This window comes from Pristiophorus japonicus, chromosome 8 (assembly GCF_044704955.1).
Source record: "Pristiophorus japonicus isolate sPriJap1 chromosome 8, sPriJap1.hap1, whole genome shotgun sequence".
NCBI lineage: Eukaryota > Metazoa > Chordata > Chondrichthyes > Pristiophoridae > Pristiophorus > Pristiophorus japonicus.
Window position 1 is genome coordinate 224,781,536 of NC_091984.1, and position 23,264 is coordinate 224,804,799.

Below are 23,264 nucleotides of genomic sequence, written 5' to 3' on the forward strand. Positions count from 1 at the left end.
ATGATCTTATTGAATGGCGGAGCAGACTCGAGGGGCCGATAGGCCTACTCCGGCTCCTATTTCTTATTGGTTGAGAGCCTACGCACAGGCCGCGTTCCCAGGTGCTGTGTGGCCGGGAAGTGGTGTGTCACGTGCAAACAATTTAAAATAATGTACACCATTCTGAAAAGGGGGGAAAAAATAATTCTGGGAATCGCACTGCAGAAAACGGACAAGGCAAGCAGGCTTCATTGCAATATTCTTTTCTAAGCTAATGAAGCTTTGGATTCCACGGTTTGCACTGCTCCGCCTGAATGATGAGTACAGTACAATTCTCACTGGATTTTACCTCTGCACATACAGCAGCAGAAACAGGCTGTTATTTCAGCAGTTCCTGAAACTTACGACGATGGAGAGTAATCACAGCCTGGCTCGCCTCACATGATATCGCTGTGCGGCATCAACTTGACTGCAAGCCTGCTCTCCACAGTTTGTTACTTTAATAGTTGTAAACTGCAAGTGTCATTCAGTTGTAGTTCAGCGACGAACCTCGGCTTTACATCAATACCTGCACCAGTGGAATGTCAATGAGCAGACCCCGGAAACACAGGCGTAACTCCCACTTGAGGCCACTGGAGGGCGCAGCACTAAAGGTGCAACAGGGGTGTAAATCATTTGGTGGACAGTCCAGGCCGCTATCTTGCATGCTCCAAGCGCAAGCTCACATTTCATCGCCTAGGAGACTGCAAGCTTTCGGAGAGAAGCTGAATGTTTGCGTTCAGCATGGGGCAAAAAGGTACTGGAAAGGAGCTGGACAGCAACGATCGTATTCCCCGTCGCATAGTTAATTTATCTGCCTGGCTTTTGAAAAAAAAATGTTCTCTCCCGGGGTGACATCCTGCAGGCCAGGGTAATTACTGGGGCCCAAAGTACGATGACCAATTGCCAAGAGTCCTGAAAGATTAGTTGCATTGTGAGGGGCAGCAAGAAATCATACTCTACCTGCTGGCCGCTTTGTGACAGGTTGTACAGCTGCTGAGAGTGGGCTTGGTAGAGGGTCTGTTGCGTCTGAAACCCAGAGGGGTGCTGGCCTGCCACAGAGTACTGGGAAATCTGGGCAGAAACAGGAAAAAGAAGTGCTCGTTGATGAAGGTTTATTTCCAATCTTTAAGTATTTATGAATCTCGTGGAAATCTGTTTTGTCAGATACCGCAAAACTCATTTGCAACAACAACTTGTGTTGAATATATTGAACCCTATTGAATATATTTGAGGTGGAGAGAGACAGATTTTTTGAATGGTAAGGGAGTCCAGGGTTATGTGGAACGGTCAAGGAAGTGGAATTGAGGCCAAGGTCAGATTAGCCTTGATCTTATCGAATGGCGGAGTAGGCTCTAGGGGTCAAATGGCCTACTCCTGCTACTATTTCTTATGTTGTATTTATATAGTGCCTTTAATGTAGTAAAACGTCCCAAGGCGCGTTATAAGACAAAAATTTGATGGTGAGCCACAGAAGAAGAAATTACGGCAGGTGACCAAAAGCTGGGTCACAGAGGTAGGTTTTAAGGAATGTCTTAAAGGAGGAAAGAGAGGTAGAGAGGCGGAGAGGTTTAGGGAGAGAGTTCCAGAGCTTGGGGCCCAAACACCTGAAGGCACGGCTACCGATGGTTGAGCGATTATAATCAGGGATGCTCAAGAGGGCAGAATTAGCCTCAAAACACAAGAATTAGAATGGGCTTGAAAATCAGATTGGAGGCCCAGACCTTTCCTAAATAGTTAACTTTTTTCTTTCTAACTTTCAGTTGGAAAGAAAATCCCACTTAACAAAAAAAGAATTGCGCATTTTCTTCCAAAACTTTTGTTTATTCTCATCCTTGTTTACAAATCACTCCATGGACTTGCCCCTCCCTATCTCTGTAATCTATTTCAACCTCACAATCCCACAAGATGTCTGTGCTCCTCAAATACTAGTCTCTTGAACATCCCTCATTATAATCGCTCAACCATCGGTGGCCGTGCCTTCAGCTGCCTGGGGCCCAAGCTCTGGAACTCCCTCCATAAACCTCTCCGCCTCTCTACCTCTCTACCTCTCTTTCCTCCGTAAAGACGCTCGTTAAAACCCATCTCTTTGACCAAGCTTTTGATCATCTGCCTTAATTTCTTCTGTGGCTTGGTGTCACATTTATCTGTTTGTCTGTAACACTGTTGTGAAACACCTTGGGACATTTTACTACCTTAAAGGCGCTATATAAATACAAGTTATTATTATTTTATTAGTTATAAAAATCTAGGACTGAGTGGGGTCGGCAGTGGAAGGTCATGTGATGAAACCTCCAATCAGACCCTTACAGTAGCACCTCACTAATCTACCTTTTTATAAAATCACAACTTGCAAAGATGCCAATGGACATTGCTTGTGGGAAATTCTAAGGGGGAAAATGCCCCATAAGTTTAAAATTAGACCCAAGTTAAAGTTAGGTGTGAGGAGTAAGTCATTGGGTGGAGTGGTTTCACTCGAAGAGTCATAGAATTGTGACGTATGCTACCTGGGAATACCAGTGGACAGTATCATTAGCTTCAAATAGGCAATGAGATGAGTTTCTGAAGAGAGAAAGGATTGAGGTGTTCAGAAAGGAAATGAGTATGTGCAGTTCAAATATCAACAAAAAAAATGGCCCTTTAGGGTCCAAATACTTCTGTTCCTCAAAAGCCCTAACTGATGGGTACCTTGTGTTTTTAAGAATCCTTAGACCACGTTTGTAGCATGTACCTTCATCCAAGTCTAGACTCCACCTCAGTAAGCTATTAGACTCTTACTGCTACACCTAGACTAATATTTGTCAAGTCACAGCTTTAAAAATGTCAGCGTTTGCAAAGTACAAACCACAGGCCCATTTGAACACTGCTGTGCATGGTTATTTCAACATGAACAAGAACAAATTGAATAGGCTTACATTTTGTCCATGGGTTGTCATGGTGTTCATTCCCATAATGCCATGCTGCATGGATGCCTGTACCTGGATCATGGCCCCTTGCACTGAAGTTGGGGTCATACTGTTCGACATATCGTGGAGCACCAGGCCTAAGGGAATCAATGGAAGGTGTTAAACAAGTATCCATCCGTTAAGAGACTGAAATTGGAACTGGTGAAATACAAGAACAGTCCACACTGATTTCAGCCTCCGTTAGACTTGAATTTGCATCAGATTTAAAACTTTAGTATACATTTCCTCCCCCCCCCCCCCCCCCCCCCCGACTTTTAGTTGTCTCCTTGCACCATCAACTCACATCCCTTACGTCTTGGATCTTGGACAATCGGTATAAACCTATCGCCAATCCTGTATAAATATCAGTCTCTAGTCAGCAAGCTCTTTGCAGTGGATGAGGCTGACGAAATGGTGACTCCCACACACAAAATTTCCCTCCACTTCTCATGCAGCATCTGCATGGTGATTCTCCACAGCAGCTCACCCAATACCAGGAGCCTTCCTGCACCTGGAATCAGACGCTGGAGTTCATGTGCACCATGGGGAGGGGAGGGGAGGGGAGGAACACACTGCTATAAGTGCAGGAGTTGGCACGGAGATGTATGTGAATTTTATATGACCTCACATGATGATGAAGGGGCCGAAATTTGGTAACGCCCAGTTTGGGGGGCGGTAACCGCAGCGAGGCGGGACTTCCATGCCAGGCGCGGAGGTCCCGCCCGGACGGCAAAATGGGGGTTACCGCCTCTGAGAGGAAGTGGAGCGGGAGTGGGACCGGGGCGCTAAGCGTGGAAATGTTCCAGCGCTACGCGGAGCGCTGCGTAGTGCTGGTGGGAGCACAGGGCCCTCCCCTTCCGTTAAAGGGGAGGGCACACTCTGCGAGCTCTGCAGTGGGGTGGGGAGGGGCCACTGCTTCTCCACTAGGGAGCGGGATGCCGGGGCGGCAGCCCAGCACGGAAGCAGAATGGCGGGCTGCAGCATGGTGGCACGGACCCTGCAAAATCGGCAATGCAAGGCCGCGACCGGTAAGTTCGGTAAAAAAAAAAATGGCGCCAGGCACCTCCCCTTTAATTTTCACCCCGCGAGCAAATGGCGGGCTGGTCCGCCGTCCGCAAGGTTGGCGTGAACATCGCCCGCCGCAGCCTCACGCAATTTCCACTCCAGGGCGAAAACTGGTCGCTGCGCACAGTGATGACGTCACCTTCACCGGCGCAGCGGCCCGGGGAGCTTCCGCTAACCCCCACCCAATTTCACGGGCGGCGATAGCAGCCCCGGACCAGGGCAAGACAGCGTGTGTGCCCCTAGTGGTGCTAACGAGAGGTGCAGATGATTGCAAACTTCTCCCCCGAAGGATTGAACAATGTGATCCTCCTAATCGTGACTTCAGCAGTGAGCCTTTACTCGCTTCTTCACCAGAAAGGTGGCACAAGAATACAAGGCAAGTAGCCCTGGGCGGCTCTCGCACACCCTCCATGTGGCCGGAACAAGACGCAGGGGCCTGGAAACAGATCCACGAGTCACCCCATTGTCTGGCGAACACCTTATGTAGCAGGGGAAACTAATGGAGGAGGTGGAATTATAATTTCAGTGGAGTGGGGGAGGGAGACGGGCTGGGAATATATATTAAATAAAAGACTTGCATTTCTATAGCGTTTTTCATGACCACCGGACGTCTCAAAGCGCTTAACAGCCAATGAAGTACTTTTGGAGCGTAGTCACTGTTGTAATGTAGGCAACGCGGCAGCCAATTTGCGCTCAGCAAGCTCCCACACACAGCAATGTGATAATGACCAGATAATCTGTTTTAGTGATGGTGATTGAGGGATAAAGATTGGCCAGGACACCGGGTATAACTCCCCTGCTCTTCTTCAAAATAGTGCCATGGGATTTTTTTACGTCCACCTGAGAGAGCAGACAGGGTCTCGGTTTAATGTCTCATCCAAAGGACGGCACCTCCGACAGTGCGGCGCTCCCTCAGCACTGCACTGGAGTGTTAGCCTAGATTTATGTGTTCAAGTTCCTGGAGTAGGACATGAATTCACAACCTTCTGCCTCAGAGGCAAGAGTGCTACCCACTGAGCCACGGCTGACACTCAATACACCCTCATGTTAAAACATTAAAGGCACTTCATAAATGGAAGCTGTTGTAAGGGGTTTCAAGGTTGAGCCCAATCCTCTCCTTGCCCAATATCCACCCAAATTACATTGCAATAGTGACTACACTCCAAAAGTATTTCATCGGCTGTAAAGTGCTTTGAGACATCCGGTGGTCATGAAAGGCGCTATATCAATGCAAGTCTTTCTTTCAATACTTTCCAGACACTGGGTAGCAACTGATAGTGGGAACTCTAATTTCCCCCTCCATAAATTAGGATTCTCCGGCTAATTGCAAGTCCCTGGCTGAGAGGGGAAACTCCCCATACCCCAGGGATCAAGCCTTGAACCTATCTGCTCTACTGGGCTCAGCAGGGGTAGTTCACGTACCTGCTGACTAAACAATTAGTTAATGACACTTTCCAACCAGTAGTACAAGCATTGGAATCTGCTCCCATCAGAAACAAACTCGTTGTCGAACTTCCACAGCTGATTGGGCGGCTTCCACGTTACCTGTTTGTGTTGTCAACGCTGGATTCTGGGCGCTCAGGTTAAAGTCCATCCGACCTGTCGCCATCTGCTGTAAACGGGGGACATCGACAGATGTCAGCCAAGACAGGGACTGCAGGTCACTCGGGAGGTCATCCTCGCTCAGCTGGGAAGGGTCGGGGGTCAAGAGGCTGGGTCTGGAGGCAGAGAGTTGTGACTTTCAGTGAGGATACAAGCTGCCTTTCGCTGCTGTGTCGCATCTAACTCAACAAAGGCCTGTTTATTCTGCCGATGCTCCCGTGGGACTATCAATTATCACTTTCGATCAAGATCGTCTGATATATTAAAATACTGGTCGCACGCAATCGTCCTTAGAGACTGGTCGACTACCAAATGGGCTAATACAAGGTTCCTACCTGCATGCGCCTGCCACTGCACTGTGAGCAGCTTACCTAAAGCCCTTTTAAAACCCTTCCTCTTTGACTGCGCTTCCAGCCCCCACTCAAACACAGTTCCCCTTTCTCCTTCCGATCGCGGCCCATCTTTCCTCCGCGCTGTTGAGCTCCGAGCCCGGTTCTGCGCACGAGGGGCACCGCGGAGAACGCAAGCGGTGGCGGCCCGCAGGATCGCACGATGCATCGTGTTAAAGTTCCGTGATGCCGCGTGGGGCAGAGCACAGGCCAATTCGCACCACCCCCGCCTCTCCCCAGTCTCCCACCCGGCACATTGCCCGCATCGGGAAGCATCGCCGCAAGGAGGCATGGGAGCGGAGGCTGTGCGCGTTTCCTCAAGGCGAAGGGAAAGCTCGAGTTCGCACTCTGCGAGTCAGGTGCCAGAGAGGACAGCATTGCCAGAGGGCTCTCTGCCAGAATGGAGGATTCCGCCATTCACACCCCTATCTAGACTCATCTTTTGTTTCCTTAACTTGTCCCATTACCATCACATTTCTGCCCATCATCCCTTTTTGTCTCTTAAATCTCCCCTGCCTTCCACCCTATCACAGACCTTCCCTTTTGTTCTTTCCTCCCCTCCCCTTTTCCCTGCCCCCTGCACTGCCTTAAGAACCTGTTACATCTCGAACTTTTCCCAGTTCAGACGAAGGGTCACCGACTCGAAACTTTAACCCTGTTTCTCTCTCCACAGATGCTGCCCGACCTGCTGAGTATTTCCAGCATTTGCTGTTTTTACTGCCGGAGGGTAACCCGACTTCAGAACTTGGGAGGGGGCCGGTGAACGGATCGCCCCCCCCGCCTCAGCCCCCCAAATCCCGATTCCCGCCCCAGGCTTATGGGGTTGTTTCGGGGAGGGACGGGGAAGATGAACGAGAAGAGCAGTTCGTCATTGATGCCAAGTGAAGAGTCACACACCTTTACCCATTTGAGGGGTTTACTGGGACCCCGATAATAGCAAAGTCCAATCCCGTCGCCCTCTTCGCTGCCGTTGCCCTCCTGCACCAGCTCGCACTGTACCTTGCTGCCACGCTGCTCCAGGCCGCTGCTCGCTGCTCCTTTTATGGCCCCGACCTGCCGCTGATGGTCTCTCGCAGTCCGGGGCCGCCAGCAAGATCCAGGTCAGTGATTGGAGCGTGGGCAGGTACAGCAGGAGCGACGTGATCGGAGCCTAGGAGAGGCGTGAGTTCAGGGCCCAGGGGCAGCACGGGCCAGCCCACACTGCGATATGTGTGCACACCAGGCCCGTGCAGCAGAGCTGGTCTCCAGTCGTCTTGGTTAATCCTTGCCACTGGACCAAGACCGAGCTCTGTCAAGCCCGTGTGGTGGCTGGTGTGCAACGGCCACCCCACGTTAAAAAAATCCACGCACAGGCATCTTCCACCCTTCAGGATGTAATTCGGGACCAGGAATATTAGATCCTTCATTGAAACACCTGTGAACTCATCCTTTTTTGGCGTGGAAGCAAGTCATCCTCGACACAAGGGACCGCCTATGATGAATATCAAAGTCTTTACAACATTATAACAGTGTCGCTCCGAGTTGTGTCTTTCAGCCAAGCGCTAGCTTTGCTCGAGGGGTGATGGGGAATCCTGGAATGATATTCCCTAATTCCGTGGGGGAAGTTACTGGCTCTGCCCAGCACCCACCCATTCTGTTCCCCAACACTCAAAATCTGGTTGAGCTTCCAAAATCATCAGGTCACCACACGGAGAGGGTGCAGGATGCCCTCCTGCTCCCTGGCATCATGCCACCCAGTCAACACTGGACGTTGAGTCCAAAAAAGAATCTCCAAGATGAACGATTCCTAACTTTGGCTTTCAAAATTTTTTTTTTTTTTTTTATGCAATAATGTTCGTTCTTTTATTTAAATTAATCTTGGCCTTTTGCCACATCTGGGAGAGGCTCATAGGAAACAGATTGTAACAGTTATAAGGCTATTATGCTTTTCATGGCTCTATCTGATGCACGGAGCTTTAAGTTCTACTTTGCTCCCCGATTTTCATCGCTCCACCACTGACAGCTTCAGCTGCAAAAATCCCAAGCTCTGGAATTCCCTCCCTAAACCTCTCCGCCTCTCTACCTCTCTCTTCTTTAAGACGTTCCATAAAACCTATTTCTTTGACAAAGCTTTTGGTCACCTGCCCTGATAGCCTCCCTATGTGACTTGGTGTCAAATGTTGTTTGATAACGCACCTGTGAAGCATCTTTGGACCTTTTTACTGCATTAAAGGCGCTATATAAATGTAAGTTGTTGTTAATGTTGTTTACTGGGACCCCGATAATATCAAAGTCTTTACAACATTACAGCATTGATTACATTTCAAAAAGTACTTCATTGGCTGTGGAGTGCATCGAGACGTCCGGTGGTCGTGAAAGGCGCTATATAAATAAACTAATTAATTTTTTCTTTCTTTCCAAATTTCTTTCTTTCTTTCCTTCCTTCTTTCTGTGTGGAATACCCCAGTGACTGGGCGTAGTGGCATGACAAACAAACCCAGGAGTATACATGAACATATTTATGATTCTGCTATCGAAGAATCGGCCAGAGGAAACCGCCCTGCGTTTGTCTCTGATGTTGCTGCACAGTGTGACTGAAGGCAGCCCCCTTAGAATGGGTGCCTCTGACTTCATGCCTAACCTGGGGAAAATCGTGAGAACCTAATTGCAAGCTGCAGTAGTGAGTCTCGAGAACACACCGGCGGTGACACCCTGACACACTTGCTTATTAAAGCTCGTCCTGTTGAGCAGGGGACCGGCGGGGGGGGGGGGGCGAAGGAGGGTGGCAGACGATTTTTGAAAAAAAAGACACACGAACTGCCTTCTTTTAAAGTCCAGGAAAAAAAGCAGTTTGAATATTCAAAGGAGAGCCAATTACAGCCACCCGGTGATTAATAACGCACCCACTACTTAAAGAACAATAAAATTAGGGTTGCCATAGTGACAGAAACCAGGCAGTTAGTTTTAAGCCATACAATTCCAAAAAAAAATGCAGGGGAGGAGGCTGGGGGAAGGAAAAAAGCCGTCAGGTGACCATTGTCCAGTTTTGTGATTGGCTAAAATCATAAGAAAACAGGAGAAAGAAGTGATTTGAAAGCCAGGCAGGCCTCTATGGCGGGCAACAGTTGGTACTTGTGTGGCAGGCTGATGGTCCCCATTGTCTCTGGAAACGGCTGCTGCACCAGAGGCACGTGGGCCTATTGTGTCTCTCACTATCAACCTTAATTGTGTTTTTTAAACTTTACATTAATCTGAAGGGGTGGAGGAGGGAGAGATGACAGCAGGCACTTAACAGACACAGAATGCCATCTGCCACTTCAGGCCCTGCCAATCCAGCCGTACAATTCAGCTCTGCACTCCCCCCCTCCACAACTCTGCACAGCCCCCTCCCCAACTCATGCACCCCCTCCTCTCCAACTCTGCACACCCCCTCCCCAACTCATGCACCCCCACTCCCCAACTCATGCACACCCCCCTCCCCAACTCTGCACTCCCCCCTCCCCAACTCTGCACCCCTCCTCCCCAACTCATCATAGCCCCCTCCCCAACTCATGCACCCCCTCCCCAACTCTGCACCCCCCCTCCCCAACTCTGCACAGCCCCTCCTCAACTCTGTACAGCCCCCTCCCCAACTCATGCAACCCCCTTCCCAACTCTGCACAGCCCCCTCCCCAACTCTGTACAGCCCCCTCCCCAACTCATGCTCCCCCTCCCCAACTCATGCACAGCCCCCTCTCCAACTCATGCTCCCCCTCCCCAACTCATGCACCCCCCTCCCCAACTCTGCACAGCCCCCTCCCCAAAATGTGAGGATGTGTGGGCAGGGAGGTCAGAGCTGACTGCACACATCTTCCTATCTCTAAATCAATGGTGTCTGGCCGTTCACCAGCGTTCTCCTTCACACTCACAATTCACTCACAATTTCAAGCGCAATTGTTGGCCTGCCGGACCAGTTGCTGATTTTAAAAGGAAGGAGTGGGTGAGGGGAATCTCAGTCTGTGTCCTGTCACACCTCGCAGGTTAACCCTTTAAAGGGGACCACCAATGACAAAATGCCGCATCTGCACCTTACCCCAAGACAGGACCGACCCCCGTCACACTGCCCCCCGCCCCGTTTAACAGGTTATGAGGAATTGTATTTTTTTTTTTAAAAACACTTTACATCGACATTGTGAACAAAAAGCGGATTATACATTTTATTACAACAGTTTGGAACTACTTGACTGTGACAAGTTGCTCTGAGCTCCCACTCACACGGTAAGCCTGTGTGTGGAGCAGCGGCAGCTCTGTGACCCCGGGCCGGCGCGCCCGGTCACAAAGGGGGGAGCTGGATTCAGCATCGGGGGCCGGGAGGGCAGAGAAGGGCCGCGCTCGGCAGGGTCTCGGCCAGGCAGCGAGGGAACGAGTGAATGAGCTGGAGGATCGGTGCACGAGTGTGGGGCAATGGTTTGATCTCCCTCCCCTCATTTCACCCAGTTACTGATATTTCACCCAGTTACTAATATTTCACCGAGTTGCTGCTGCTGATCACAGTGCAAGTAGCTCAATGCGCGGGGAACACCAGCCTGGTGGATCAGCCTGGTGGAGATAGCTAAAAACGTGCCTTCGCCTGCCCCTCACTTGCGGCTGTAGCCTTGCGGTGTGCAGCGGAAAGGGACTCGTCAATGCAAAGAGAAACCAGTGCCTGCTGCAAACATTTCTTCCAGATCTAGGGAGGCAGTTTAAAAATAAGCCTGATGAAAATCAGGGCACAATAGGATGAAATAGAGAGGTGGATGCAGGGGATTATAAACCAGCACTGTCCCTAAGCCATTCTGGCAGTTACAGGTCTCTTAACTAGAGCCTGAGTGACCTCAGGGAGGTTTCAACATACAGCAAGGGGTGCTCTGATTAAAAACCCATATTTTAACTCCAGCCATGGTACAGAAATTGTGGAGACATCCAGCGGTTTCTAATGTTGGCTTGGCTTCCCAATGCTGTCACGGTGCTTTTACCCCAGTGCAGTCACCAGACAAGTTGAGTGTACGTCAGGGATTAATATATATATAGCCACACCAGAGAGGACATAGATATTACATTGTAAATGTGTTCCGATGTATTTACACTCGATATTCTGGAATACACTGAATTCCAGGGAGTAACGAGTGGGGAATTTTTATTCGTAGGCGGTCCCTCGTATCGAGGATGACTTGCTTCCACGCCAAAAAGGAATGAGTTCACAGGTGTTTCAATGAAGGACCTGACATTCCAGGTCCCGAACTACATGTTGAAGGGTGGAAGATGCCTGTGCGTGGATATTTTTAACGTGTGGTGGCCGTTGCACACCAGCCACCACATGGGCTTGACAGAGCTAGGTCCTGGTCCAGTGGCATGGGTTAACCAAGATGACTGGAGACCTGCTCTGCTGCACAGACCTAGTGCACGCACATATCACAGCATGGGCTGGGCCCGTGCTGCCCCTGGGCCCCGAACTCACGCCTCTCCCGGGTCCCGATCACGTCTCTCTACAATCTCTCGCTGCTCCTTCGCTCCGACCTCGCCGTTCCTCTGCTGCTTGCCTCCTCTCCTGCTGTACCTGCCCACGCTCCAATCAGCGACCTGGATTTTGGTGGTGTCCAATCCAGTCGCCCTTCTCCAAGTCGTTGTCCTCCTGCACCAGCTCGCGCTGCTCTCTGAAGTGCCCTCCATGCTACACCTCCGCTCCCTTTATGGCCCCGAACCGCGGCTGGTGGTTTCTCGCAGGTCGGGGCCGCTACGCTGCTGGGAATGGAATAGCGTGCTGGGAATGGAATAAACCTTGCAGCCAGATTATTACAAGTAAAGTCTCTCGTTTCCCGTCATGTCATCAACATCACTACGGTCACTGCTCCTTTAAAACCATCTTCACTTATTCCTCCTGCTCTCATCCATACCTTTGTTACCTCTAGACTGGACTATTCCAATGCACTCCTGGCAGGCCTCCCACATTCTACCCTACGTAAACTAGAAGCGATCCAAAACTCGGCTGCCCATGTCCTAACTCACATCAAGTCCCGCTCACCTATCTCCCCTGTGCTCGCTGACCTACACTGGCTCCCGGTTAAGCAACGCCTTGATTTCAAAATTCTCATCCTTGTTTTCAAATCCCTCCATGGCCTTGTCCCTCCCTATCTCTGTAATGTCCTCCAGCCCCACACCTGCCCCGAGATGTCTGCGCTCCTCTAATTCTGCCCTCCTGAGCATCTCTGATTATAATCGCTCAACCATTGGCGGCCGTGCCTTCTGTTGCCTGGGCCCCAAGCTCTGCAACTCCCTCCCTAAACCTCTCCGCCTCTCTTTCCTCCTTCAAGACGCTCCTTAAAACCTACCTGTTTGACCAAGCTTTTGGTCATCTGCACTAATTTCTTCTTATGTAGCTCGGTATCAACATTTTTTTGTCTGATCATACTCCTGTGAAGCGCCTTGGGATGATTCACTGCATAAAAGGCGCTATATAAATATTGTTGTTGAATACTCCTTCCCTCTTGCATCCTCACTGTATTGAAATCAAGAATCATCACACCGTCTCCTAGGTCTCATTCTTTCCCAGGATCTCAAAACTGTGGAACTCTTCATTGTCAATCTTCCCTCCCTCCGAAGGATCGAGAGGATTTTTTAAATCCAAATTTGGTGTCACTACTTCCAGGTTGTTGTCACCTTCTCTCCTACTTTACAACCTTGTCGGTTAGGGACCTTGTCCATCCCCCTTTTCTTTAAAATAAAATAAATAGGGATTGTGGCAGGAGGAAGACAATCTGAGGCGGGGTTGGGAAAGCAGGAACCCTTTCAGGAAAGTCATGTCGGTACCATTGAAGTGGTCTATGACAAGTGACATGTGACAACTCCTGAACATTTGACAGGAGCCTCGTGTGAGATATCATCGCCTCCTACCCAATCTCCCATCAGTTATGGGCAGAGCCAATAATTCCTGGAACCTTCCGGTGGAAGGAAGGCATTTATATAGCGCCTTTCACGACTATCAGATGTCTGAAAGCACCTTACAGCCAATGAAATACTTTTGGAGTGTAGTCACTGATGTAATGTGGGAAACACGGCAGCCAATTTACGCTCCCGCAAACAGCAATGTGATTATGACTGGATAATCTGTTTTTAGTAATGTTGATTGAGGGATAAATATTGGCCAGGATACCGGGGATAACTTCAGAGACAGATATTGAGGTGGAGCTTTGGTAGCATTCATAAAGGTCATGAAAGCTCTTGTTAAAGTAATGGGCCATGTGGTTTATTAAATAGCTGTCAATATGGATAGGGCTACGAGTGCTGGGATATTACTTGCTTCCATAGGTATCTCTTCTCCAGAAAGAGACCAGCTGAAAGATGGATAGAAGATAATACGTTCATGACCCTTGGCCAGCCCATGTGACAAACACAGGGTGCCGCTTTCAACCACATATAGATTTTTGGTGCATTTGGGTGGCTCAGGTGCACAGTTAGTGACTTAAAATCTCACACAAAGATTTATCCAATGTTGACAAATTTGGCCATATTCGCTTAGTACCATGCTCACATCTGGAATGGTAGGTCATCTTTTGGTGATTGTGGGTTACCAGTAACATTAAAAAGGGACAAGGTAGAAGCCAAATAGGTTGCTGTGAAGCAGTGAGGGGGTGGGGGTGCGCGATGGCTGGAAAATAATAATAGAACTGTTTGCTCTTATCAAGAAACTCGTTCCAGAAAAAAAATGAAAAAAATAGATCGGTTCCTGGGTCAAACAAGCTGACAACTTCCTTCTCCCATCACATGCTCACTGCAAAATGTCTTCCGACAGTCTTTACAGATTCTGTTGCATCTATATGCTCTTGAAAGGGAAACCCCCTTAGAGCATGTTCACTTATTTACATCTAGGGGTTGTGTCCGCCATGGGTTTATTCTGCCCGAACCTCCGCTATAGCTTCTAGCAGTCACTGAATATTCCACTCACTCCCATGGGATATCATTTACTTATTTTGTTCCAGCGCATCCTTTCCATGGATCACCTGTTAGAATGGGCTTCAGCTACAGGGTTGAGAGTGGAATCAGAAGGTTGATTCCCATCCCTGTCAGGCAGCTCCTGACAGTTCGCTAATTACAGGCGCAGGAATGGCAATGATTTTCCTGCACTGCCCACCTCAAGAAGCTTGCCTTGAGTTGTTTTGGAGAAATGTGATGGAGCGGTGTGGGTGGGGCAGTAGAAAGTATTTAGAACGTCAACACCAACCTTCCCTTTTCCTCCTCCTCGAAAGAGCAGAAACTCATCCGAGTTGTACTTTGCTCTGACTGTACAGGTCTCCTTTAATCATAGAAATCATAGACATTTACAGTGCAGGAGGCCATTCAGCCCATCAGGTCCATGCCGTTTAACCAAACACTCGACTGTGTTTCCTTAGTCAGAGATCTATACTAAGGACAGTGAACGTCTACCAGGAGCTCTCAAACTCTCTGCCATTGCTGCAATAAATGAACCAGTGCTTGATATTCTGTCTTCAAAACATAAGGTGATGTGTTCAAGTAGCAATAACATCGTGCCAGAGTACCATGTTGGAGGAAGGGGTGAAGAGAGGCCAAGAGCAACCCTAGACGTGTATTCACCTCCTCTCTCACCCCATATTCAATACCTATGCGTACATATCAGTCTTACCTGAGGAGCACCGACAACCAGACCTAAAATTAATCATTTGAATGCGGAAATGGAATTGGTTGAAACAGACTGGTATCTGTGATGCCCCCTTGAGGGGCTTGAGGACTAAAGGCTGAACACTTGTTAAGGGGTTATGGGGAGCGGACAGGGAAGTGGAGCTGAGTCCATGATCGGATCAGCCATGATTGTATTAAATGGCGGAGCAGGCTCGAGGGGCCGTACGGCCTACTCCTGCTTCTATTTCTTATGTCACACCCCTCAGATATCCTAAGTCTAAGTTTGACTAGAAATTATATGCATCTGCCTTTACTTTGGTAGAGGGAAAGTCTCCCCTCCAGAATCTCTTTTTTCACTCCAATCTTCGCTACCCTCCAGCCTCCATTCTCCCGAAGGTGCTGATTCACGCTGGGCTTCAGTGCCACAGTGCTAACTTTACAGTTTGTCTCAAGTAAGTCTGGCACATGGCACTGGACTTGGGTGTCTAGAACATCAAAGTATGTGGAATGTTGCAAACTGCCCAGTGTCGTCCTTCCGCCACGCTGAAGCAAGATGCCCATTGCTCACAGAGTCATTACAGAAGGAGGCCATTTGGCCCATCGAGTCCATGCCAGCTCTCTGCAGAGCAATCCAGTCAGTCCCATTCCTCTGCTCTATCCCCGAAGCTCTGAGCCTTGAGTTGACAGCTGCTGGGGTGATGGTTGCCAGTGGGTGTGAGACCATCCATTCATATATCCACGGTTCCATGCCTAACCTGATTGATTACATGAACCAGTGAACTGCAATTTTAAAAAAAACGCCCAAAGCAAGTGTTTTGCCAACGGCACACATCACTGAAATGAAACGGCGCAGGTGAACCCTTCTGAGGGCTGAATGTCTTGTGGAACTTGCACGATTGTCAAATGCCAAAAGCGACTGCCTCTCTACTGCTGCTCAAACTCCACACCTGAACTGGTAGAAGCAATGTCCGATAGAGTGTGATGTGTGTCCATGCTGTGGACAGAAGAATACATTTTATGGTGAGTTATTTATTTATTTATTTACCTAAGGAGGGATATACTTGCATTGGTGCCAGTTCAGAGAAGATTCACGAGGTTGATTCCTGTGATGAAGGGGTTGCTTTATCAGGAAAAGGTGAGCAGGTTGGGCCTATACTCATCGGAGTTTAGAAGAAACATAGAAACATAGAAAATAGGTGCAGGAGCAGGCCATTCGGTCCTTCGAGCCTGCACCGCCATTCAATGTGATCAAGAATGAGAGATGGTCTTATTGAAACATATAAGATTCTGAGAGGGCTTGACAGGGATGATGCTGAGAGGCTGTTTCCCTTCATGGAGGAATCTAGAACTGGGGGCATAGTCTCAGAATAAAGGGTCGCCCATTTAAGACGGAGATGAGGAGGAATTTCTTCTCTCAGAGGGCCGTAACTCTTTGGAATTCTCTACCCCAGAGAGCTGTGGAGGCTGGGTCATTGAATATATTCAAGGCGGAGATAGACGGATTCTTGAACTACAGGGGAGTCAAGGGTTTAGGTGGAACAGGCAGGAAAGTGGAGTTGAGGCCCAGATCAGATCAGCCTTGATCTTACTGAATGGCGGAGCAGGCTCGAAGGGGCCAAATGGCCTACTCCTGCTCCTCTTTCTTATGTTCTTACACTGATCACCATGCCACTCATGAGCTACTCCTGGCATTTGTTGTCCACCCAGTGAGGGCTTAAATCTGGTCTGATGACCAACAAATAACTATCTTCTGAGGTGGGATGGAGGGAAGGAGATGGGGGGGGGGCAGGGAGAAGAAAATAGAGAGATTGAAAAAAGTGAATAGAGTCTCCTTGGTGTCCAGGGAAGTTCACCTTCTGTGGAAACTCGCTAACCCCATGCCCGAGCCAGGCAGGTCCATAGTTCTCCAGGATACCATCAGTAGCCAGCCAGCCTGGCTCACGAATGGAATTTGGAAGGACAGCCTGTCACAGGGGGCTGGGATTCTTCCCACAGCAAGGGCAGTCCTGGCTGAACAAGGAAGGGTTTCTCAGTGTTCTGTATTGGGTGTCTCTGTCGCTTTAGCCGGTTAAACTTCAACAGTGCTCGGCGCACACTTAGGAATCGGTAAGGCTTGGCTCGCTCAAGGTGGCACCCTCGCCTCTGAGCCAGGAGGTCATGGGTTCAAGCCCCCACTCCCAAGATTTGAGTACACAATCTAGGCTGGCACTCCAGTCATACGTCCCTCGGATGAGACGTTAAACCGAGGCCCCATCTGCCCTCTCAGCCTGGACCATGGGGGTTCGCCAACTATTCAACTACCAGAGCATCACCGCTGAGCTCAATCCTGACCTCACCCAGTGTCACACGCACGCACTTTCCAAAACGGGTCACTGGCCAGCGATACCTGAGCTGATTTTCCCCCTTCATCGGCCCAGGGCACTGAGGCAAAGTGTATCACTGACCGGGGTCCCAGCTGAGAATTGGTTACCTTGGCACTATTACTTACTAAGACTATTAGTCGAAGCTTCCTGTTCTGTACGGTTCAGTTCCACGCTGGGCAGTGCATTTATTAAGTGAGTCTGCAGTGGAGCTTCACAAGTCAGACTCTGTAATGTATTTGCTTCAGAATTCATAGCAACACATTGCTATTGGGAACTAGTTGGTTTATTAGCAAAGGCTTAACAATCACACTCCACATTTACCAGTTCATCCACTAGGCTCACAACTGCATACCTCATCGTGGATGACCTAGACTCAACTAGCTGAGGTTTTATTGAGTCTTGTGAACATCACGTGATTGGCTAAGCCACTCACAATGCAACAGCTCTACAAACCTGTGAGCCTACTCACGGGTACATCCATTATAGACACCTTTTAAAAATTAAACTTGCGAAAAAAACAATGTTCAACTTTGTATACATTCCATTCTGTGACTTTGCTACTTTGGCCCAGGAGGCCCTGAGTGTGACCCTGTGACAGAGCTGTTTTCATATCTGTAGAATGACCTGGGTGTTTTGCATCAATTTATGCCACTTCAACTGTTTGCATCTGTCCAGCCTCCTCAAGCCTTTGGACATCTCTCAAACATTTTACCAAATTATGTCAGCACTCTCCTTTTAAACGGAAGTTAACATATATGCATGATAATTCAAAACACACACACACAAAAAAACACTTTCGCTAACGGTAACCAAGCGGCCAGTGGCTTGATTTACTGCACACAGACTGATAGATGCGGGCATTCGGACACGAGCACTGACAACGCGAAAGGGAAATGGAAGCGGGACTGGACAGTGCAATGGCTGTCCCTTCAGCTCCGGACCTGGTTCTGAATCCAGTCCCAGATCATGAGTGATAGTTTTCTGTCGCTGCTATCCTGGTGAAATGAATCTGTGGCCATTTCAACCCTGACTGATGGGAGGTGTGGGGGGGGGGGGGGGGGGGAGAGACACGGGAGGGTGTTTGTGCCTATAATACAGCACTAAATGAATAGTTGCATTATGATCACAAGCATGGCTGATGTGGAAGATGAACAATTTCACATTGGTGAAGTAGGAGGTTTGGGTTAAGGTGTATTAGTAGGGAAAAAAATAAGAGTGTACTCCTGGCTGGCCTCCCACATTCTACCCTACATAAACTCGAGGTGATCCAAAACTCGCTGCCCGTGTCCTAACTCGCACCAAGTCCCGCTCACCCATCACCCCCTGTGCTCGCTGACCTACATTGGCCTCTGGTTAAGCAACACATCGATTTCAAAATTCTTATGCTTATTTTCAAATCTCTCCATGGCCTCGCCCCTCCCTATCTCTGTAATCTCCTCCATCTCCACGACCCCCCCTCCCCCCCCGCCGCCCGAGATATCTGCGTTCCTCTAATTATACCCTGTTGAGCATCCCAGATTATAATCCCTCAACCATTGGTGGCCGTGCCTGCAACTGCTTAGGCCCCAAGCTCTGGAACTCCCTGCCTAAACCTCTCTGCCCCGCTACCTCTCTTTCCTCCTTCAAGATGCTCCTTAAAACATACCTCTTTGACCAAGCTTTTGGTCACCTGTGCTAATTTCTATTTATGTGGCTCGGTGTCAAGTTTTTTTGTCTCATAATACTCCTGTGAAGCACCTTGGGACGTTTCACTATGTTAAAGGCGACATATAAATATAAGTTGTTGTTGTTGTTGTAGTGTTTGATGCCGACACTGGATACCTTCCGTAGCAGTGACATCTCTCGCTTTTATGCACACGTAAACTGCATGATGAAAAATTGTACTGAAATACATAAAAGACCAGACAGAGCATGTGATAGTTTGAAGCGATCTCTGATGCAAGTATTGGTTTGTGGGTGGGCAGTGCTGAGCGGAGGCGCGATAGAGATTACAACTAGTCGATAGCTGACCAACTCTGAACAAATGTGCAATCTCCTGAGGTGCACCGAGATGAACAGCTCTGGACAGAGGAGAGAAGGCATGCAGCAACAGTAACACACAGTCATACTCTGTACTGTCAGCGTCCGACAATATGTCTCTCCCACCCTGGTGGTCCGGACGCTACGAGGATGCTCCCTGAAAATATTCACTACGTGGACAATAATATTTCATAATATTATATTATATTGCCGCTTCAATAATATTTGAAAGAAAGACTTGCATTTATATAGCGTCTTTCACAACCTCAGCCAATGAAATACTTTTTGAAGTGTAGTCACTGTTGTAATGTGGGAAATGCGGCAGCCAATTTGCGCACAGCAAGCTGCCACAAACAGCAATGTGATAATGACCAGTTCATCTGACACCAGGGATAACTCCCCTGCTCTTCTTCGAAATAGTGCCTAATACGTTCACCTGAGAGCAGATGGGGCCTCCATTTAACGTCACATCCGCAAGACGGCATCTCTGACACTGCAGCAGCTTAAATTTTGTGCTCAAGTCTCTGGAGTGGGTCTATGAACCCACAACCTTCTGACTCGGAGACGAGAATGCCACCCACTGAGCCACCAATCTGCAAAAATACCAAAGGATATTCAAAAACAAGGCTGGAGAGAACGAGGATATTGGAAGGAGCAACCTTTGATGAGCTGCATGGCTCTTTCTCATTCTTGACTTTTCTTATGCTCTTATTTAAAACATACCATTCATTGGACCAGTCACGGAATAAGAACGCATCAGGTTAATGGAGCATGTCAAAGTTAAAGGCAGAGGGGTCATCACTGTGCACAACCTGTGAGCATACAATAATCGGTCATCATGTACACACTGTGCGTATGTAACACCGCCTCCCTGTGTACATGCTACAAGTGTACAACAAGCACTTTGCCAGGTATGGCCTGTGAGTACACAATAACTACCTTCCCATGTAGACATTGAGTATACAGTAACTACCTTTTCACATATACTGAGTATACAATAACCCAACTCCCTGTGTACAATAACCACTTCCTGTAGACACCCCGAGTACGAGATAAACAGGCTATCAATCGAATATAAAACATTTTATAGAAAAGGGAAAAGCCAGTGAAGCCAACCAGTTTGAGTACGTTTTTGATAGGCGTTAACCCACTTATTTATCTTCTCACCAAATCCTTCCATCCCATTGCTCACTAGATACATGTAATTGTCTCTTAAACCAGTTGCCAGGAACCTCGCCATGGGCAGAATCCTTGGAGCCCTGGGCACCAGGGACACTTGGGGCCCCTCCACACAAAACATGTAGTAAAATGCATAAGGACATAGGCCCACAGAACATTTACTCACTGCATTAATAATGAAGCATATTTTATCAGAATATACCACACTTGTACATCTGGCTCGGTCTCTTTGGTGCAAGACACATTTGCACAATGCCCTTTGCAGAGTATTTGGCTGGGGCTCTGGGCATGACCCTGTAGGCCTGTGCGTTAAAGCGCCCCTCCAATTGGCTGCCATTATTTTGGCAGAAGATCGGCATAAACCCCATAAATGCGCCAAACTTACGCCGGCCGATTAGGAGATACCCGCCTCCCCTCCCCTCCCGAGGAGATACCTAGCATCAATGGCTCTTCCTGGTAATAAGCAAAAAAACGCTAATTTAACTTGAGCATAAAATAGCACCTTTTGCACAATTTTAATCGTCTACTTCAGCTGCTGCTGATTATCAAAGGACAGACTCTCCATTCTAAGGGGCGCAAGTTTCAATGTCAGTCTCAAGCTGCCGATCCCACAAGGTGAACACTGAACGTTCTCGTGCAAGGGCCAGATGCTGTGCAGAAGCATGGGAGTGATTCATCTCAGAAAGGGCAAGTAGAGCCAAGACCTTTCAAACTAGAACATAAGAACATAAGAAATAGGAGCAGGAATAGGCCATACGGCCCCTCGAGCCTGCTCCACCATTTAATAAGACCATGGCTGATCTGATCATGGACTCAGCTCCACTTCCCTGCCCGCTCCCCATAACCCCTTATCCCCTTATTGTGTAAGAAACTGTCTTTTTCTGTCTTCAATGTATTCAATGTCCCAGCTTCCACAGCTCTTGGAGGCAGCGAATTCCACAGATTCACAACCCTCTGAGAGAAGAAATTTCTCCTCATCTCTGTTTTAAATGGGCGCCCCTTATTCTAAGATCATGCCCTCTAGTTCTAGTCTCCCCTATCAGTGGAAACATCCTCTCAGCATCCATCTTGTCAAGCCCCCTCATAATCTTATATGTTTCGATAAGATCGCTTCTCATTCTTCTGAATTCCAGTGAGTAGAGGCCCAACCTACTCAACCTTTCCTCATAAGTCAACCCCCTCATCCCTGGAATCAACCTAGTGAACCTTCTCTGAACTGCCTCCAAAGCAATGGATATTTTGGAGTAAGTTAAAAGTTGGAATCTAAACAAGGGATTTTGAGGATTTAAATATAGAACTGCAGCTATTTAGGAGTGTGGTGCAGGCTGGAATCGAATCAAGGACTTCAAATGGATTTCACAAACTATCTGAATCCTGAGCTGGATTACCTCCTTACAATAGCTCCAGAATACCATTTTTTTAAAAATATTGTTCATTTTACACAGGTGCAGTGTGCTCTATGTCACTGAGGTGTGATGACAATCTCACCTCCGAGGATTAACAATTGCGATGGAAATATTGCAAGGCGATTTGCAATCAGTCACAAGGGAATTAGATGGCCAGTGTACAGTAACCCACAACAAGTGGGGCCTTGTGGAATTGCATGAATGTAAGCACTTTTATTGGCTAGTTAACCACCTTTATCCCAGGAGATCTACATCCCAGGGCTCCTGCCCCTTTGCTGTGACTTCATTTTGCTGAGGGGTCCTTGGGGGGGGGGGGGGGGGGGGGGGAGTGAAACTCAGATGGAGACCCAAGGATTCCTTGCACTCACTCCTCTCCCCAATTCCTTTCACTTGGCACCACTGCTGAAATACTTTACCCATTTCCACGGAGATACGCTGCCAGATTATCAGAGCAGCCCTGGTCTAATTTCATTGCATAAATGTATTTAAAGTTGATTATATAATGGCTACTTGTGGCAAGAATATTGCCAGTGCTTCGATGCGATGCCCATTTGTAATCCCCTTTGGACTGAAAGTCCTGGAGTTATGTTTTGTGTTAGTCACTACTCTGTGGCAGTGAAGATAAGCAAGTGACCTACTCCCAGGGTCTCTGCCAGTGCTACTGTACACCGGAACCTAAGAAGGGGCACAATTGAGAGAAAGAGAGAATGGATACAGGTGACTTGCCTTCCAGTTTTCTTCACTCCTTGTGAAGCAGCCATAACATCCACGCTGAACTTTACCCTGACACGCCTATCATCAAATTCCACCATTGAGTCTCCCCTCTCAGCCCCCATGACGTGAATGTTTTTTTTGGGGGGGAAACACTTGTAATTGCATCACTTGGAATTTCTTTTTTCTCCCACCATGTCAGCAAGAGGCTACAATCCCTTCCTTCGCTTTGGTCGTGAGAGGCGCTATACAAATGCAAGTCTTTCTGTCTTTTCGAAGTCATTTCCTTCCCCTCCTTCCACCATGGTCAGGCTTGAGTGAGTGGAGTTCTAAATGAGTTGCTGGGTCGTCCATTAGCGTGACCTGGGTCATCTTTGCCCCAGAAGTACCTAGCCACCTCTCGGAGCATCATGGCTGAGATTGAAAGCTTGGCACAGATGGGATGGAAGCTACCTGATCCACCGTCTCTAAGGTGCCATGAGCTAGTGGTCCAATATGCCACCAGCTTCTAAACACCAGTCACATCCTGCAGCGTCACAATTTTCAGAAAAACTAAAATGTCCCCCAAGATGTGTTGTGTTCAGCTACTTTGGAGCTGCTCATTTTCAGCCGTGCCCAATTCCCCCCCCCCCTCTCTACCCTTTCTCACCCAGCCACCAGCCAGCTGTCAAGGGTAAAAAGCAAGTTGACCAATATAATAATAAGTAAAATCATATTGATTTTTGTACCATCGGGAAATCACTCAAGCTTTGCTCAGCACCTCCGTACATCAACACAACCCAGGTTGGCAGTCCGCCACTCCACAACGCTGAGCACTCAATATACTGCACCATCTTACCCGATTCCAGCATGGGACAGTGACACGTGCAGTAAGCTCAATATCATGCTTTGTCACTCAAGCTGATCTGCAGGGAGGAGGGGTCAACTGGGGGTGGA

At 48.4% G+C, this 23,264-nt stretch overlaps 1 protein-coding gene across 2 annotated transcripts in view; it reads right to left on the minus strand.

The window, feature by feature from the left end:
* The window catches only part of foxn4 (forkhead box N4), a 39,680-nt gene that overhangs the window by 10,994 nt on the left and 5,422 nt on the right, over window positions 1–23,264 (minus strand). For both annotated transcript variants that reach the window (XM_070886390.1, XM_070886391.1), the window contains 3 exons: window positions 5,574–5,746; window positions 2,934–3,061; window positions 982–1,092 (listed from right to left, as the gene is read on the minus strand). In XM_070886390.1, coding sequence (XP_070742491.1) covers window positions 982–1,092; window positions 2,934–3,061; window positions 5,574–5,746 — 412 coding nt within the window. The remainder of the gene's footprint in view (window positions 1–981; window positions 1,093–2,933; window positions 3,062–5,573; window positions 5,747–23,264) is intronic.